The sequence below is a fragment of the Halichoerus grypus genome, chromosome 2, assembly GCF_964656455.1.
Source record: "Halichoerus grypus chromosome 2, mHalGry1.hap1.1, whole genome shotgun sequence".
In the NCBI taxonomy this organism is placed as follows: domain Eukaryota; kingdom Metazoa; phylum Chordata; class Mammalia; order Carnivora; family Phocidae; genus Halichoerus; species Halichoerus grypus.
The window spans coordinates 147,543,010-147,563,339 of record NC_135713.1 but is presented as its reverse complement, the minus strand read 5'-3'; the positions used below and the strand labels follow the sequence as shown (position 1 = coordinate 147,563,339).

Sequence of the window (20,330 nt, the reverse complement as noted above, 5' to 3'; positions counted from 1 at the left end):
ATTTCAGTTGAAAGAAATAACAATTTCTAGTAGATATAAATACATGGGGAAATATAAAAACCATTACTATTGTGTATTTTATTTGTAGGTCTACTTTTTATTTTTTTATAAGACTGAAAAGACAAATGCAAAAACTATAAATCTAGGTTATTGGGAACAATATAATAATTATATTTTAAGGAAAACATATTATTATAAAAATGATAAAGATGTAATTTATGAAAGCAAAACATAAAGTTTGGGAGAATGGAACTGTATAGGAAGAGAGTTTTGTATCTTATTAAAGTTAGGTTGTTATAAATTTAAGAGACTATAAATTTAGGATGCCGAATATATTGACTATGGTAAACACTATGAAAATATTTTTAAAATATGTAGACAGAAGAAAATGAGAAATAGGAGTCCTACCAAAAAGCAACGAAACAGAAAGAGAGGCAAGGAGAAACAGAAAACATATAAGACATAGAGAAAACACATAGCAAAATGGCAAAAGTCTTTATCATGAATTACTTCAAATGTAAATGGATTAAGCCCTCTAATCCAAAAACAGACTGGCAGAAGAGATTTAATAAAACATAATCCCACCAACAATGCAAGAAAGTTCCTTTTTCTCCATATCCTTGCCAACACTTGCTTTCTAGTCTTTTTTATTTTAGCCATTCTGACAGGTGTGAGGTGATATCTCATAATTTTGTTTTACATCCCATTGATTTTGAGTAATGTGGATCATCTTTTCATGTGTTTTTTTGGCCATTGTGAGGTCTTCTTTGGAGAAATGTCTGCTCGTATCTTCTGCCCATTTTCCAAATTGATTTTTTTTTTTCTGGTGTTGAATTGTCTAAGTTCCATATATGTATCAGATAGTAGTGTTTCATCAGATATGTCATTTGCAAATATCTTTTCCTATTCAGTGGGTTGCCTTTTTGTTTTCTTGATTGTTTGCTTCACTATGCAGAAGCTTTTCATTTTGGTGTAATCTGGATAGTTTATTTTTGCTTTTATTTCTCTTGCTTGAAGAGACATATCTAAAGAACATGTTACTAGAGCTGATGTCAACGAAATTCCTGTCTGTGTTCTCTTTTAGAATTTTTATAGATTCAGGTCTCACATTTAGGTCTTTTTTTTTTTTTTTAAGATTTATTGATTTGTTTGGCAGAGAGAGAGAGTACAAGCAGGGGTTGCTGGGGAGGGAGAAGCAGGCACCAGCTGAGCAAGGAGTCCCATGTGGGACTGGATCCCAGGACCCTGTGATCATGACCTGAGCCAAAGGCAGACACTTAACTGACTGAGCCACCCAGGCACCCCAGCATTTAGGTTATTAATCCATTTTGAGTTTATTTTTCTGTATATTGTAAGAAACTTGTCTAGTTTCAATCTTTTGCATGTCACTGTCCAGTTTTCCCAACACCATTTGTTGAAGAGAATTTTCCCACTGTATATTCTTTCCTCCTCTGTTAAAGTTTAATTGACTGTATTTTTCTAGGTTATTATATGACCTATGTTTATTGCATCATTACTTACAAAGGCCAAATATAGAAGCAGCCCAAGTGTCCATCAGTAGATGAATAGATAAATAAGATGTGGTATATATATGACATAAAAAAAGAATGAAATCTTGCCATTTGCAAAAACATGGATAGAGCTAGAAAGGATTATACTAAATAATACAAGTCAGTCAGAGAAAGAAAATACCATATGATCTCACTCATACCTGGAATTTAAGAAACAAAACAAATGATTATATGGGGGAGAAAGAGAGAGAGAAAAAGAGACCAAGAAACAGACTCTTAACTATAAAGAATAAACTGATGGTTACCAAAGGGGCAGTGGTTAGGAGGATGGGTTAAATAGGTGATCAAGATTAAAGAGTACACTAATCATGATGAGCACTGAGTAATGTATAGAATTGTTGAATCCCTATATTGTACACCTGAAATTAATGTAACACTGTGTGTTAACTATTCTAAAATAAAAACTGAATAATTCAGCTATCCACTTTCTGCAAGATATTTGCTTTATTTTATTTTTTAAAGATTTTATTTTTACTTATTTTTTGAGAGAGAGACAGATAGCACAAGCAGGGGAAGCTGCAGAGGGAGAGGGAGAAGCAGGCTCCCTGCTGAGCAAGGAGCCCCATGCCAGACTAGATCCCAGGACCCTGGGATCATGACCTGAGCCAAAGGCAGCCACTTAACTGACATAGCTACCCAGGCACCCCAAGATATTTACTTTAGATATAAGACACAAATAGTTTGAAAGGGAGAAGGTGGAAAAAGACATTCCATGCAAATAGTGTCCAAAAAAACCTGGGGTGGGTATACTAATTTCAGAGAAAATAGACTTTAAGTCAGAAAGTGTTAAAAGATACAAAGAAGGGCGTTATATAGTGAGAAAAGAATCAGTTCAACAAGAGGTATAGCAATTATTAATGTAGAAATTATATATATATATATATATATATATATACACACACACACACACACAGAGCCCCAAAATATTTTTTAAAAATTAGCAGAATTAAAGGAAGAAATAGTCAATTCTGCTATAACAGTTGGAGACTTCAGTATGCCAGTTTCAATAGTAGATGGAACAAATAGACAATAATTAGACCCAACAAATGTATATCAAAGACTTCACCACCAACAATAGGATCAATATTTTTTTAAGTGCACATGGAAAATTGTCCAGGATAATCTATATGTTAGGTTATAAAATGAGTCTTAGTCAATTTTAAAAGATTGAAGTCATATAAAGACTTTTAAAATATCAATTGGAAAATTTAGAAAATATAAAAAATTAAACAACAAACACAGAATTGAAAAAAAAAATTATAATGGGAATTATAAAATAGAAATGAATGAAAAACGAACAAAAACCTCTCCACAATATAACAGGTTTTGGGGATGCCATAAGATAGTGGTCAGAGAAAAATTTATAGTTGTAAACACTGCCACTAACAAAGAAGAAAAACCTCAGAAAATTAAATTATACAGTAGGAAGTGTAAGAAAATTTTTAAAAAACTAAATGAAAAGCTAAGAGAAGAAAGGAAATAATAAAAAATAGAAAAATAACAGAATTTTAAATATTGGTACATTAAAAAGATAAAAAATGTTTAGAAGCATTTGGCTAGACTGAGAAGAAAGAAGAAACAAATAACTTAAATCATAAATGAAAGGGGGACAATATTAGTGACATTAAATAAATCAAAGTTACTATGAGAGTATAATGAATGATTGCATGCCAACAATTGGATATATTGAACAAATTTCTCAAAACAAAAATTATCTAAACTGACTCAAAATAAACTATGAAATCACAACACACCAATAAAAAGTAAAGAAATTGGATAAGTAAACATAAACCTTCCAAAAAAGGGAATGTTCATGGCCATGTGGCTTTAATGGTGAATTCTGCCAAAGAGTCAAAGAATTAACAACCATACTTCACAAACTCTTCCAAAAAATAGAAGAGGCCAAAATACTTCATGACTCATTTTATGAGACAAGCATTACCCTGATACCAAAACCTGATAGAAAACAAACAAACATACATACACAATAATATCCTTAAGAATATTAAGGCAAATACTTCTCAACAAAATCCTAGCAAACTAAATCCAATAGCATATCAAACAGCATATTAAAAGAATTGCACACCATGACCAAGTGGGATCTTCCCAGGAATACAAGAGTGTTTCAGCATAAGAATATCAATCAATGTAATAGTGGAATAAAGGTAGAAACCTACATGATCATCTCAAATGACACAGAAAAGGCATTTAAAAGAAATCTATCACTCTTCCATGTTAAAAACATTAATAAACACACCGTCTTTGGGGTGATCCGTGGTGGACGTTTTGAGGGCAGCTGTCCTGCAGCCTGCGCGCCCCGGACCGTCTCCTGTGGAAGCCTGAGCCGGCCGTGTAGCTTTCTCCTTTTGTCTCATAACCATGTCCACCAACGATGCTAATTCACCAGCTGCCCACCTTAACAGATTCAAGAACAAGGGGAAAGACAGTACAGAAATAAGGCGGCGCCGAATAGAAGTTAATGTGGAGCTGAGGAAAGCTAAGAAGGATGACCAGATGCTGAAAAGGAGAAACGTAAGCTCATTTCCTGATGAGGCTACCTCTCCACTGCAGGAAAACCCCAACAACCAGGGCACTGCACATTGGTCTGTTGATGACATTGTCAAAGGCATAAATAGCAACAATTTGGAAAGCCAGCTCCAGGCTACTCAAGCTGCCAGGAAACTGATTTCTAGGGAAAAACAGCCCCCCATAGACAACATAATCCGGGCTGGTTTGATTCCAAAGTTTGTGTCCTTCTTGGGCAGAACTGATTGTAGTCCCATTCAGTTTGAATCTGCTTGGGCTCTCACTAACATTGCTTCTGGGACGTCAGGACAGACCAAGGCTGTGGTAGATGGGGGTGCTATCCCAGCATTCATTTCTCTGTTGGCATCTTCCCATGCCCACATCAGTGAACAAGCTGTATGGGCTCTAGGAAACATTGCAGGTGATGGTTCAGTTTTTCGAGACTTGGTTATTAAGTATGGTGCAGTTGACCCACTGTTGGCTCTCCTTGCAGTTCCTGATATGTCATCTTTAGCATGTGGTTACTTACGTAACCTTACTTGGACACTTTCAAACCTTTGTCGCAGCAAGAATCCTGCACCCCCATTAGATGCTGTTGAGCAGATTCTTCCTACTTTAGTTCATCTCCTGCATCATGATGATCCAGAAGTACTGGCAGATACCTGCTGGGCCATTTCCTACCTTACTGATGGTCCAAATGAACGGATTGAAATGGTTGTGAAAACAGGAGTTGTGCCCCAGCTTGTGAAGCTTCTAGGAGCTACTGAATTGCCCATTGTGACTCCTGTGCTAAGAGCCATAGGAAATATTGTCACTGGGACAGATGAACAGACTCAGGTTGTAATAGATGCAGGAGCACTTGCTGTTTTTCCCAGCCTCCTAACGAACCCCAAAACTAATATTCAGAAGGAAGCTACGTGGACAATGTCAAACATCACAGCTGGTCGCCAGGACCAGATACAGCAAGTTGTGAATCATGGATTAGTCCCATTTGTCATTGGTGTTCTCTCTAAGTCAGACTTTAAGACACAAAAGGAAGCTGTCTGGGCTGTGACCAACTATACAAGTGGTGGGACAGCTGACCAGATTGTATACCTCGTTCATTGTGGCATAATAGAACCATTGATGAACCTCTTAACTGCAAAAGACACCAAAATTATTCTGGTTATTCTGGATGCCATTTCAAACATCTTTCAGGCTGCTGAGAAACTAGGTGAAACTGAGAAACTTAGTATAATGATTGAAGAACGTGGAGGTTTGGACAAAATTGAAGCTCTACAAAACCATGAAAATGAGTCTGTGTACAAAGCTTCATTAAACTTGATTGAGAAGTATTTCTCTGTAGAGGAAGAGGAAGATCAGAATGTCGTGCCAGAAACTACTCTGAAGGCTATACGTTCCAAGTTCAGGACGGCACTCCCGGGACTTTTAACTTTTAGATTGTGCAGCTGAGGCAGAACGTTGTTTGTTGTGTACTCTGTTATTAGAAGTTTGTCTTCCTGTTTCTCTACTAAGAACTCTTTTTAAATGTGTTTTGTTACTGTAGCACTTTTTACAAGGAAACTCTACTTGACCAGTTCCAAACTGTACAACCTCTATGAAGCTCCTCCTCTCAGTGGGTTTCTTATTTCTATGTGGAATCTCCTCTCTTGCACTGTCCTGTACATAAAGATTAAATTCCACTCTTTTCTTTAAAAAAAAAAAAATTAATAAAAAAACAAATATAAGGAAATAGCCTCAACGTAAGAATGGGAACTTATGCAAAATCCAAAGCTTATATTATCTTAATGGGAAAAAAATGAAAGCTTTCTCCCTAAAGTCAGGAACAAGACAAGGTTGCTTATTTCACCACTGCTATTCAACATTGTACTGAAAGTTCTATCCAGAGCAATTAGACAAGAACAAGAAATAAAAGATAGCTAAATAGGAAAAGAAAAAGTAAAACAAACTCTATTCACAGATGACAGGATCCCCTATGTAGAAATAAAAAAAAAAATCCACAAGGAAGTTAATAGAAATAATGAATCAGTTGATCAAATTCATAGGCTTGATCAAAACACAAAATTAGTTTTATATCAATACAGATGCAAAAAACAACCTAAAAATATATTAAGATAGTAATTCTGTTTACAATAACATCTACAAAATTTTACCAAGGAGAAATAAGTTTAAGCCAGGAGGTAATAGAATTGCACACTAAAAACTACAGAGCATTTCTGAAAGAAATTAAAGAGCTAAATAAATGGAAAAATTCACAAATCCATAGATAAAAAGTTTTAGTATTAATTAGATGCCAATATTACCCAAAGGATCTGCAGATTCAATGCAATCTCTGTCACAATTCCAAAAGCATTTTTTAGAGTGGGGAGGGAAGTTGGTGTTCAAATTTATCTGTTTCACAAGAGGCCCCGAATTAAAAAAAAAAAAAAAAATTCTTGAGTTTGAAGAACAAATTTGGAGGAGTCATAATTCCCCATTGTAAACTTACTGCAAAGCTATGGTAATCAAAAAGGTGTGGTATTGAATAAAGATCTATATCTATCTATCTATCTATCATCTATCATCTATCATCTGTCTATCATCTATATCTTTCAACTATCATGTATATCATATATATATACATACACATATGTATATGTATATATATATCAATGAAATAGAATTGAGAAGCCAGAAATAACCTTACACCTCCTCAAAAAATGAATTTTGACAAAAGTTCCAAGTCCATTATATGGGTAAAGAAAAGTCTCTTTAGCAACCGTTTCTGGGGGTGCCTGGGTAGCTTAGTGGGTTAAGTGTCTGACTCTTGGTATTGGCTCAGGTCATGATCTCAGGGTTGTGAGATCAAGCACCATGTTGGGCTCCATGATCAGCAAGGAGTCTGCTTGACATTCTCTCCCTCTCCCTCTTCCCCTCCTCCTACTTGCACCCATTCTTTCTCTCTCTCTAAAAGAAATAAATAAACCTTTTAAAAAATGTTCTGGAGCAACTCATACCATACAGAAATATTAACTCAAAATATAGGAGAAATAATATGGGCAAATATTCATGACCTTGTATTAGCAATGGACTCTTAAATAGGACACAAAAAGCACAAGCAACAAAGGAAAATAAAAACACATAAATTGAAATTCATTGATTTTTAAACTTTTTTTCAGCAAAGGTCATTATCAAAAGAGTTAAAGAACAAATTACAGAATGGAAGAAAATATTTCAAAAACATATATCAAATATTTTTATATCAAGAGCACACACAGAGGGGCGCCTGGGTGGTACAGTCATTAAGCGTCCGCCTTAGGCTCAGATCATGATCCCATGGTCCTGGGATTGAGCCCCATGTCGGGCTCCCTGCTTGGTGGGAAGCCTGCTTCTCCCTCTCCCATTCCCCTTGCTTGTGTTCCCTCTCTCCCTGTGTCTCTCTCTGTCAAATAAATAAATAAAATCTTAAAAAAAAAAACACACACAGAACTTTAAAAAGTCAAAAACAAATCAAACAATCCAATTTGAAAATGTGTAAAATATTTGAATAGATATTTTTCTAAAGAAGATATATAAATGGCAAATATTTACTTGCCATGAAAAGATACTCAACATTATTAATCATTAAGAAAATGAAAACCAGGGCGCCTGGATGGCTCAATTGGTTAAGCGGCTGCCTTCAGCTCAGGTCATGATCCCAGGGTCCTGAGATCGAGTCCCGAATCAGGCTCTCTGTTCTGCTTCTCCCTCTCCCTCTGCTTGCCTCTCTGCCTCCTTGTGCTCTCTCTCTCTCTGTCAAATAAATAAAATCTTAAAACAAAAAAAGAAAATGAAAACCAAAACCACAGTGTGATACCACTTCTCAACTTTAAGGATGGCCATATTTTAAAAAAATGAAAATAACAAGTGTCGGTGAGAATATGGAGAAATTGGAATCCTTGGACATTGCTGGAAAATTTTACAATATTTACAATGGCACAGCCATTGTGTAAAAGTTTGGTAGTTCCTCAAAAAGCTATAAATATAATTACCGTATGATCAAGCAGTCCCCTTCCTAGGTACATACCCCAAATAATTAAAAACAGGGACTTCAAGAGTTACTTTAGGCCAGTGTTCACTGCAGCATTATTTACAGTAGCCAAAAGGTGGAAACAACACAAGTGTTCATCATCACATTAATGGGTAAAATAACTATGGTACATAACAACAGTGGAATATTATTCATCATTCATAAAAAGGGATGAAATTTTGGTATATGGTCCAACATGAATAAACCTTGAAAACATTATGCCAAGTAAAATAAACCTGAACAAAAAGGGGAAATACTGTATTATTAACTGATATTAAATAACTAGACTAATCAAATTTTATAGAAACAGAAAGTAGATTATACATTGATGAAAGAAATTGAAAAAGACACAAATAAATGTAAATAAGTATGTAGTACTCTTGGATTGGAAGAATTAATATTGTTAAATGTCCATACCATATAGCAATCTAGGGATTCAATATAATACCAATTAAAGTAGCAATAGCATTCATTATTCACAGAACTAGAAAAAATAACCCTCAAATTTGTATGCAACCATGAAAAACCTTGAATACCTAAAGTAATATTTTCTTTCATTTCCAAGTTTTTTATTTAAATAATAATTAGCTAACATATAGAGTAAATTTAGCTTCAGGAGTACAATTTAGTGATTGAACACATACATACCACACCCTCTGATCCTCACAACTAGTTCCCTCCTTAATCCCCATCAGTTATTTAACCTATCCCCTTGCCCTTCACTCTGGTAACCATCAGATGTTTTCTATAGGTAAACATCTGTTTCTTTGCTTACCTCTCTTTCTACCCCTCCATGTTTATTTGTTTTGTTTCTTAAATTCCAAATATGAGTAAAATTATATATTTGATCTCTAGCTCCATTCACATCATTGCAATTGGCAAGATTTCATTGCTTTTATGGCTGAGTAATATTCCATTGTGTGTGTGATTATATATATAAATATATAATATATACATATATATGTGTGTGTGTGTATATATATATAATCACATCATCTTTATCCATTCATCAGTCAATGGACATTTGGGCTCTTTCCATAATTTGGCTACTGTTGTGAAAGTTGCTATAAACATCAGGGTGCGTATATACTTCAAAGTAGTATTTTTATATTTGGGTAAATGTATTTGGGTAAATGCCTAGTAGTGCAATTGTGGATTGTAGGGTATTTCTATTTTTAACATTTTTTGAGGAACCTCCATTACAGTTTTCCAGATTGGCTGCACCAGTTTGTGTACCCAGCAAAATTGTAAGAGGGTTCCCCTTTCTCTGCATCCTCACCAACACCTGCTGTTTTCTGTGTTGTTAATTTTAGCCATTGTGATTGGTATAAGATGATATCTCATTGTTGTTTTGATTTGTATTTCTCCAATAATGAGTGGTGTTCAACATATTTTCATGTATCTGTTGGTCATTTGTATGTTTTCTTAGAAAAAATATCTTTTCGGGGCGCCTGGGTGGCTCAGTCGTTAAGCGTCTGCCTTCGCCTCAGGTCATGATCCCAGGGTCCTGGAATCGAGCCCCGCATCAGGCTCCCTGCTCGGCGGAGAGCCTGCTTCTCCCTCTTCCACTCCCCCTGCTTGTGTTTCCTCTCTCGCTGTGTCTCTCTCTGTCAAATAAATAAATAAAATCTTTAAAAAAAGAAAAAGAAAAAATATCTTTTCATGTCTTTTGCTCACTTTTTAAATGGATTATTCATTTTTTGGATGTTGAGTTTTATATGATCTTTATATATTTTTATACTAACCCTTTATCAGATATGACATTTAAAAATATCTTCTCCAATTCCATAGGTTGCTTTTTAGTTTTGTTGATTGATTCCTTCACTGTGCTTTTTGTTTTCTTAAAGTCCCTGTAGTATATTTTTGCTTTTGTTTGCCTTACCTCAGGAGTCATATCTAGGAAGAAGTTCCTGCTGATGATGTCAAAGAGGTTACTTCTGTGTTCTCTAGGATTTTAATAGGTTTCCTGTCTCACATTTAGGTCTTTCATCCATTTTGAATTTATTTTTGTGTATGGTGTAAGAAAGTAGCCCAGTTTCATTCTTTTGCAAGTTGCTGTCCAGTTTTCCGAACACCATTTGTTTAAGAGACTTTTTCCCATTGGATATTTTTCCTGCTTTGTCATGGTTTAGTTGACCACACAGTTGTGGGTCCATTTCTGGGTTTTCTACTCTGTTCCATTGATCTATGTTTCTGTTTTTGTTCCAGTACCATACTGTCTTGAATGTTACAGCTTTGTAATATACCTTGAAGTCCAGCTTTGCTTTGCTTTTTTAAATAGTGGTTTGGCTATTTGGGGTCTTTTGTGGTTCCATAAGGATTTTAGGATTGCTTGTTCTAGATCTACGAAAATTGCTGGTCATATTTTGATAGGGATTGCTAAAATGTGTAGATTGTCTTGGGTAATATAGACATTTAATCAATATTTGTTCTTTCAACCCATGAGCATAGAATATTTTTCCAGGGGCACCTGGGTGGCTCAGTCAGTTGAGCATCTGCCTTTGGCTCAGATCATGATCCCAGGGTCCTGGGGTTGAGCCCCATATTGGGGCTCCCTGCTAAGCAGGGTGTCTGCTTCTCCCTCTCCCTCTGCCATTCCCCTTGCTTGTGCTCACTCTCTCAGTCAAATAAATAAATAAATAAATAATAAAATAAATAAATTTTTTTTTCATTTGTTTGTGTCCTCTTCAATTTCTTTCATCAGTATTTTATACTTTTCAGAGTACAGATCATTTACCGCTTTGATTAGTTTTATTCCTAGGTATCTTATCGTTTTGGTGCAAGAGTAAATGAGTTTGATTCCTTGATTTCTCTTGCTGCTGCTTCATTATTGGTGTATTAGAAAAGCAACAGATCTCTGCACATTGACTGTTTATCTTGTGACTTTACTGAATTCCTGTATGAGTTCTAGAAATTTTCCAGTAGAGCTTTTGGGTTTTCTATTTTGAATATCATGTCATCTACAAATAGTGAAATTTTAACTTATTTCTTGTCAATTTGGATGCCTTGTATTTCTCTTTGTTTTCTGATTGCTGAGGCTAGGATTTCCATTACTATGTCAAATAACACCAGTGAGAGTGGACATCCCTGTCTTCTTCCTGACTATAGATGAAAAGCTCTAAGTGTTTCCCTATTGAGGATGATATTCACTGGGGGTCACTGTATACGTCCTTCATGATGTTGAAGTATGTTCCCTCTATTCTTATTTTATTGAGGTGTTTTTTGTTTGTGTGTTTACTAAGAATGGAAGCTGTACTTTGTTAAATGCTCTTTTGCTCCTATTGAGAGGAACATATAGTTCTTATCCTTTCTTTTATTGGGGTGGTGTGTGCCATTGATTGATTTGTGAATATTGAATCGCCATTGCAGCACCAGAATAAATCCAACTTGGTCTAGGAGAATGATTCTTCAATTCACTGTTGGATTAGATTTGCTGGTAATTTATTGAGAATTTTTGCATCCATATTCATCTGAGATATTGATCTGTGGTTCTCTTTTTTTAGTGGATTCTATGTGTATTTTTGCTTCAGAGTATTGCTGGCCTCATAGAATGAATTTGAAACTTTGCCTTCAATTTGCATTTTTTTTTAATATTGTGAGAAGAATAGGTATTTATTCTTCTTTAAATGTTTGGTAAAATTTCCCTGTCAAGCCATCTGTCCCTGGACTTTTCATGTTGGGATTTTTTGATTACTGATTCAACTTCTTTGCTGATTATTGATTCATTCAAGTATCCTATTTCTTCCTGTTTCTGTTTGGGTAGGTTATGTTTCTAGGAATTTATCCAATTCTTACAGATTGTCCAATTCTTTGGCATATAGTTTTTCATAATATTTTTTTATTATGTTATGTTAATATCATACATTACATCATTAGTTTGTGATGTAGTGTTCCATGATTCATTGTTTGTGTATAACACCCAGGGCTCCATGCAGTATGTGCCCTCTTTAATACCCATCACCAGGCTAACACATGCCCCACCACCTCCCCTCTAGAATCCTCACTTTGTTTCTCAGAGTCCATCCTCTCTCATGGTTCATCTCCTCCTCCGATTCCCCCCCCCACACTCTTCCCTGCTTGCTATCTTCTTCTTCTTCTTTTTCTTAACATATAATGTATTATTTGTTTCAGAGGTACAGGTCTGTGATTCAACAGTCTTACACAATTCACAGCACTCACCATAGCACATACCCACCCCATCCCTCCAACCCCCCACCACTACTGCAACCCTCAATTAGTTTCCTGAGATTAAGAATTCTTCATATCAGTGAGGTCATATGATACATATCTTTCTCTGATTGACTTATTTTGCTCAGCATAATACGCTCCAGTTCTATCCACGTCCTTCCCAATGGCAACGTTTTATTTCTTTTGATGGCAGCATAATATTCCATTGTATATATATACCAATTCTTCTTTATCCATTCATCTATCGATTGACATCTCTGCTCTTTCCACAGTTTGGCTATTGTGGACATTGCTGCTATAAACATCTGGGTGCACGTACCCTTTCGGATCCCTACATTTGTATCTTTGGGGTAAATATACAGCAGTGCAATTGCTGGGTCGTATGGTAGCTCTATTTTCAACTTTTTGAGGAACTTCCACGCTGTTTTCCAGAGTGGCTGCACCAGCTTGCATTCCCACCAACAGTGTAGGAGGGTTCCCCTTTCTCCGCTTCCCCGCCAACATCTGTCCTTTCCTGAATTGTTAATTTTAGCCATTCTGACTGGTGTGAGGTGATATCTCCTTGAGGTTTTGATTTGGATTTCCCTGATGCCAAGCAATGTTGAGCACTTTTTCATGTGTCTGCTGGCCATTTGGATGTCTTCTTTGGAAAAATGTTCATGTCTTCTGCCCATTTCTTGATTGGATCATTTGTTCTTTGGGTGTTGAGTGATGCCTCCAGGTTTGCTCTTCTTTTTCAACATTCCTCTGGCTATTTGGGGACTTTTCTGGTTCCATACAAATTTTAGAATTATTTGTTCCATTTCTTTGAAAAAAGTGGATGGTATTTTGATAGAGATTGCATTGAATGTGTAGATTGCTCTAGGTAGCATTGACATCTTCACAATATTTGTTCTCCCAATCCATGAGCATGGAATGTTTTTCCATTTCTTTGTGTCTTCCTCAATTTCTTTCATGAGTATTTTATAGTTTTCTGAGTACAGATTCTTTTCCTCTTTAGTTAGATTGATTCCTAGGTATCTTATGGTTTTGGGTGCAATTATAAATGGGATCAACTTCTTAATTTCATTTCTTCTGTCTTGTTGCTGGTGTATAGAAATGCAACTGATTTCTGTGTATTGATTTTATATCCTGCCACTTGACTGAATTCCTGTATGAGTTCTAGCAGTTTTGAGGTGGAGTCTTTTGGGTTTTCCACATAAGGTATCAGATCATCTGCAAAGAGTGAGAGTTTGACTTCTTCTTTGCCGATTTTGGATGCCTTTTATTTCTTTTTGTTGTCTGATTGCTGTGGCTAGGACTTCTAATAATTTGTTGAATAGCAGTGGTGATAGTGGACATCCCTGCCACGTCCTGACCTTAGGGGGAAAGCTACGTTTTTCCCCATTGACAATGATACTTGCTGTGGGTTTTTCACAGATGGTTTTTATGATATTGAGGTATGTACCCTCTATCCCTATACTCTGAAGAGTTTTGATCAAGAAAGGATGTTGTACATTCTCAATTTTTTTTTAATCTATTGAGAGGATCATATGATTTTTGTTCTTTCTTTTATTAATGTATGGTATCACAGTGATTGATTTGCTGATGTTGAACCAAACTTGCAGCCCAGGGATAAATCCCACTTGGTCGTGGTGAGTAATCCTTTTAATGTACTGTTGGATCCTATTGGCTAGTATTCTGGTGAGAATTTATGCATCCATGCTCATCAAGGATATTGGTTTGTAATTCTCCTTTTTGATGGGGTCTTTGTCTGGTTTGTGGATCAAGGTAATGGTGGCCTCATAAAACGAGTTTGGAAGTTTTCCTTCCATTTGTATTTTTTGGAACAGTTTTAGAAGAACAGGTATTAATTCTTCTTGAAATGTTTGGTAGAATTCCCCTGGGAAGCCATCTGGCCCTGGGCTTTTGTGTTTTGGGAGATTTTTGACTACTGCTTCAATTTTCTTAGTGTTTAAAAGTCTGTTCAGGTTTTCTATTTCTTTCTGGTTCAGTTTTGGTAGTTGTTACATCTCTAGGAATATATCCATTTCTTCCAGATTATCTAATTTGCTGGCATATTGTTGCTCATAATATGTTCTTATAATTGTTTGTATTTCTTTGATGTTGGTTGTGATCTCTCCTCTTTCATTCATGATTTTGTTGATTTGGGTCATTTCTCTTTTCTTTTTGATAAGTCTGGCCAGGGGTTAATCAATCTTGTTTATTAATCTTGTTAAGCAGCTCCTAGTTTTGTTGATCTGTTCTACTGTTCTTTTGTTTTCTATTTCATTGATTTCTGCTCTGATCTTTATTATTTCTCTTCTCCTGCTGGGTTTAAGCTTTATTTGCTGTTCTTTCTCCAGCTACTTTAGGTGTAGGGTTAGGTTGTTTATGTGAGACCTTTCTTGTTTCTTGAGAAAGGCTTGTATTGCTATATACTTCCCTCTTAGGACTGCCTTTGCTGCATCCCAAAGATTTTGAACAGTTGTGTTTTCATTTTCATTTGTTTCCATGAATTTTTTTTAACTCTTCTTTAATTTCCTGTTTGACCCATTCATTTAGTAGGATGCTCTTTAGCCTCCATGTATTTGAGGTCTTTCTGACTTTCCTCTTGTGGTTGAGTTCTAGTTTCAAAGCATTGTGGTCTGAAAATAGGCAGGGAATGATCCCAATCTTTTGGTACCAGTTGAGACCTGATTTATGACCTAGGATGTGATCTATTCTGGAGAATGTCCCATGGGCACTAGAGAAGAATATGTATTCTGTTGCTTTGGGATGGAATGTTCTGACTAGATCTGTGAAGTCCATTTGGTCCAGTGTGTCATTTAAAGTCCTTACTTCTTTGTTGATGTTTTGCTTAGATGATCTGTCCATTTCAGTGAAGGGGGGGTGTTAAAGTCCCCCACTATTACTGTATTATTGTCGATGTGTTTCTTTGCTTTTGTTATTGATTGGCTTATGTAATTGGCTGTTCCCATGTTAGGGGCATAGATATTTACAATTGTTAGATCTTCTTGTTGGATAGACCCTTTAAGTAGGATATAGTGTCCTTCCTCATCTCTTATTACAGTCTCTGGTTTAAAATCTAATTTGTCTGATATAAGGATTGCCATCCCAGCTTTCTTTTGGTGTCCATTAGCATTGGAAATGGTTTTCCACCCCCTCACTTTCGATCTGGGGGTGTCTTTGGGTCTAAAATGAGTCTCTTGCAGACAGCATATCGATGGGTCTTGTTTTTTAATCCAATCTGATAGCCTGTGTCTTTTGATTGGAGTATTTAGCCCATTTACATTCAGGGTAACTATTGAAAGATATGAATTTAGTGCCATTGTATTGCCTGTAAGGTGACTGTTACTGTATATTGTCTGTGTTCCTTTCTGGTCTATGTTACTTTTAGGCTCTCTCTTTGCTTAGAGGACCCCTTTCAATATTTCTTGTAGGGCTGGTTTCGTGTTTGCAAATTCCTTTAGTTTTTGTTTTTCTTGGAAGCTTTTTACTCTCCTTCTATTTTCAATGACAGCCTAGCTGGATATAGTATTCTTGGCTGCATATTTTTCTCATTTAGTGCTCTGAGTATATCATGCTAGTCCTTTCTGGCCTGCCAGGTCTCTGTCGATAGGTCTGTTGCCAATCTAATGTTTCTACCATTGTAGATTACAGATCTCTTGTCCCAAGCTGCTTTCAGGGTTTTCCCCTTTTCTCTGAGACTCGTAAGTTTTCCTATTAGATGTCAGGGTGTTGACCTATTTTTATTGATTTTTAGGGGGCTTCTCTGTGCCCCCTGGATTTTGATGCCTGTTTCCTTCCCTAAATTAGGGACGTTCTCTGCTATAATTTGCTCCAATATACCTTCTGCCCCTTTCTCTCTTTCTTCTTCTTCTGGGATCCCAATTATTCTAATACTGTTTCATCTTATGCTATCACTTATCTCTTGAATTCTGCCCTTATGATCCAGTAGTTGTTTATCCATCTTTTTCTCAGCTTCTTTATTTTCCATCATTGGTCTGGCAGAAAACTGAAAACAAGAACAAGTGCTCATGTCTCTTCTTTTAAGGGCACAAATTCTATTCATGAGGGCTCCACTGTCATGACCAAATTACTTTCCTAATATGGTTACATTGTGGGTTAGGATTTTAATATAAGAATTTTCTAGAAAGAAATTCAGTCCATAACATACATTACAGGCAAGGTAGTAAAAAACTGTTGGTGACATGTTAAAAACAAAAAGAAAATCAAAAACCTAGCAAATGGTCACAGAACTTCATACTTTGCTAAATTGTTAAGAAATACCTACACACTACAATAATATGGCACTTAACCATTAAAGAGACCTGATGTTTACATGTGGCAACATGTATTTTCCCTACCTCCACCTCCATGCCCAACAACTTATACAAAAGAGGGGGATAAAATTAATGGACGATAATGAGAGAAATTAAAAAAAAGAGAGAGAAAGAGCAACAAAGAAATATGGATAAAAAACAAAGAAAAGAAGGGCATGGATCTGTGCACCATTCATGAGGGTGGTGGCTTATAGTCCTTGTGAAGAGGCAGTGTGGAAAATTGCTATTGTGGATGGATGCATGTCATTGTCCTTCTGAGATGTGTGCCTATATATGTGTATTTGTGTGTGTGTTTATATGTATTTCTACACCTCTAGATTCAACAGGGTACAGGTTTCCATACCAAAAAATCACATATAAAAAATGCAAAATTCACAATGTACTAAAATCTTTCTTAATATGTTAATCATATTGGGACAAATTTGCATTTTTAAAACAAACATTATAGCAAAAGTAACTGCATTTAGTTATTTTTTTTTAACTTTTTAAAAGATTTTAAAATTTATTTTAGAGTGGGTAGAGGCAGAGGGAGAGAGAGAGAGATGCAAGCAGACTCCACACTGAGTGTGGAGCCAGATGTAAGGCTTCATTTCAAGACCCTGAGATCAGGGTCCTGAGATCATCATCTGAGCCAAAACCAGGAGCTCCTCCATTTAGGTTTTAATTCTTCAGGTGCAGAGAAATAGAAATAGAAATTATATCCAAACCTCACTGGTGCTTGCAGTGCCAGCTTCTTAAGTTTATACTTTAGGGCAGTCTGCAGGAATCCATGTGCTTAAGGCAAACACCTGGGAATGGCTATTTCTGGGCAAAAAATGTGCATTATGATCCTTTGAATTATGTTAAAGCAAAGCCGACCAAAAGGCTTTAAACCATTATTTTCCAAATCTGTAACTTAAATCCATCCATTGTCTTTTTTTTAACCCAAATGTTTTATATCTGCAAATATTAGAACAAGAGTCTAGTTAATAACTCCTAGCCAACTTCTCACAAGGATTTGTCACTGTTTGGCTTTTCACGAAAGCTTCATGAAGAACTTGGTAAGTAATATTTCTCTGTGAGGATAGAAATGTAAATATATTTCAAAGCAAACTCTCATTGCATCCTATTCTTTCAGAATGGATAAAACTCCTGGAAAAAGATGGTGAGTAATGAAAATGGCTGCCTCTAGCCCTGACTCATGCACCTGCCTTTTGACCACTCATCTCTTTCCTGTTTTACTCACTGTTAAATCTTGGTTTCAAAATTATAATTTTCTTTTCTTTCTTTCTTTTTTTTTTAATTTTAGGGATGGAATTTGCTCGAAAATATGCAGGTAAGTAGAGACTGAAGTACTTGGATATGGATTCTTACTTTTAGCCAGCACACTGGGTCACCCAAGAAGGGAGACTGTAACACACTCACAAACTCACACAGAATATACACACACACCTTTTATTTCTTCCTCCAAATCTTCCATTTTATCATATAAATTGTCAAAAACATTCAGATTCAAAGTAAATATATACAATTGTTTTTTCATTAATTCATAATTTGAATCAGATAGATCTGTACTTGAATCCAAACATTAATGGATATTAGTAATCATAGTTGGACAAACTTCTCTAAATCTTTGTTGTCTCAACTACAAAATAAAAATATTTCTCCATTTGACTGATATTAAAATTAAATATGTATAAATATACTTCAAACAGCACTAGGCACATAATAAGTGTTCAGTGTAACATTGACCATATTCAAAAAAAATATTTTGACTAGAAAAAATCTAGGTGTTTAGATACTCTTTTTTTTCCATTCTGAACAAATGCTCATTATCAAGTTCTCAAGTGGGTGAGTTGATAAATAGAGGTGATATAAAAAGCATGACTTGAGGGAAAGGAGCAGCTTCATTTAAAGAAAGCTACAGAAAGATCCTAGACAGAGGAGGGTCACTTGTATAATATGTTAAATATTATGGATTATTATTCATCATAGCCAAGACTGACAATATGTTCTTTCATAGAAAATGTTACCTTGGATCCAGACACAGCTCATCCATATCCCCAAGTTGGTGAAGACAAGAGAAGTGTGAAAAGAGGTGATATCTTGCAGGAACTACCCAAAAATAAGCAGCAGTTTGATGATCTAGTCTGTGTATTAGGTCAGCAAATTTTTTCCAAAGGTAAACACTACTGGGAAGTGAATGTGAAAAATACAATGCAGTGGACTTTAGGCATTTGTAAAAATTCTATCTGCAGACAAGGAGAAATCATGGTGTCCTCAGAGACTGGGTTCTGGACACTGTGCTTGAGTAGAAGTAATAACTACCAAGCTCTTGCAAATCCACGGGTAATACTCCACATTGAGGAACCTCTTGAGATTATTGGTATCTTCTTGGACTATGAGGCTGGAAGTGTCTCCTTTTATAATGTGACCAACAAGTCTCACATCTATACCTACAAACAGTGCTTCACAGAGGCCTTGAGACCATACTTTTATCCTGGCCCCCTCTCCAGTGATCAACATGGACACACTCTGACCATCGAGCACTTAAGTTGTTTAGAAAAGCCAGGAAGAAAATGTCTTTGTTACTGAGGAAAAATTGCCCTATTTTAAATCTGCTGAGACTCCAGATTTATACATATATAATTTATAAATTTTATAATTTATATATATATATATATAAATCTTCTATTTTCAAATGATCAGAATGCTGATCTTCTTCCTTCAAATAAATCTAAAAATCATTTTGATGCCATAAATTATACCTTTTTATCATTTTAGTCCTCAATATGTCTATATGCTAATGAACAAGAATTACTTAATTTGAATTACATGCTATAAAATTTAGTTGACAATTTCAGGCCACAGAACATAAATACAATACCCAAAGGAAATATCTACTTTTACAAGTGGTAAAGGAAAGCTAATTCTCAGTTGATCCCTGATAGGTGTGATTTCTCCTTCATTCATTCATGGAAGAGGGTGTGGGTTCTACTCTGCATCATCAGGAAATTGATTGGGTCCCAACTGATATTGCTTAAACCTAGAGGAGCCTGATTACTTTGACAAGAGAATTCTATACCTGGAATTACTTACTGTTCACTCTAAAAATATATATATATATGTATCTTTAGGTGATTATCTCTTCCAGGCATTCATTTCCTTACCTTTTCACCTCAATGCTGTTTTGAAGTTATAATGACCATAATCTCCAACTTAATTTAAAAGAACACTACAATTTATTCATCTATTCAACAAATGATTATTTGGCACTGTATATATGCGTTTTAGATATCCATTATCTCCAACGCTGTAGATTGTCTATTTGTAACTGTAACTGTGTATCTGGCACTGGTGATAAACAGGTAAAAACTGACAATTCCTAGCTTCAAAATGTTGTGTGGGAAATGATCAAGGTATCAAGATATAGAATGATAATGAGTGGGTTCATTTAAATCTAGTTATCAGGAAAACTCTCACTGAGAAAGTGATGCATAAAGATGGAATTTACCAAATGCATAGCTAGAAATAATTGAATTTAAGACAATATGTGAAATGCAGAAAGAGTGGGCCTGGGTGAGAAAGTAGAATACTTACAGGGTTCAGATCAGGTTGGGACAGAATGGTTTTAAAGTAGGTTGCAAAGGTAAGTAGCTGAAGCAACATGACAGGCTGAGCTGAAATGGATTT

The 20,330-nt window shown here is 35.7% G+C and overlaps 1 protein-coding gene and 1 pseudogene across 2 annotated transcripts in view; both read left to right on the top strand.

Moving 5' to 3' along the window:
* The window catches only part of LOC118550004 (butyrophilin subfamily 1 member A1-like), a 61,840-nt gene extending 42,586 nt beyond the window's left edge, over nt 1-19,254 (top strand). Inside the window, exons 4-6 of one of the 2 annotated variants that reach the window (XM_036114612.2) lie at nt 17,776-17,802; nt 17,947-17,973; nt 18,661-19,254. In XM_036114612.2, coding sequence (XP_035970505.1) covers nt 17,776-17,802; nt 17,947-17,973; nt 18,661-19,232 — 626 coding nt within the window. In that variant the 3' untranslated portion in view covers nt 19,233-19,254. The remainder of the gene's footprint in view (nt 1-17,775; nt 17,803-17,946; nt 17,974-18,660) is intronic. The other variant, XM_078066428.1, reaches the window with a different exon arrangement.
* Nucleotides 3,951-5,536, top strand: LOC118550003 (importin subunit alpha-1 pseudogene; annotated as a pseudogene).
* Nucleotides 19,255-20,330: the final 1,076 nt, after the last annotated feature.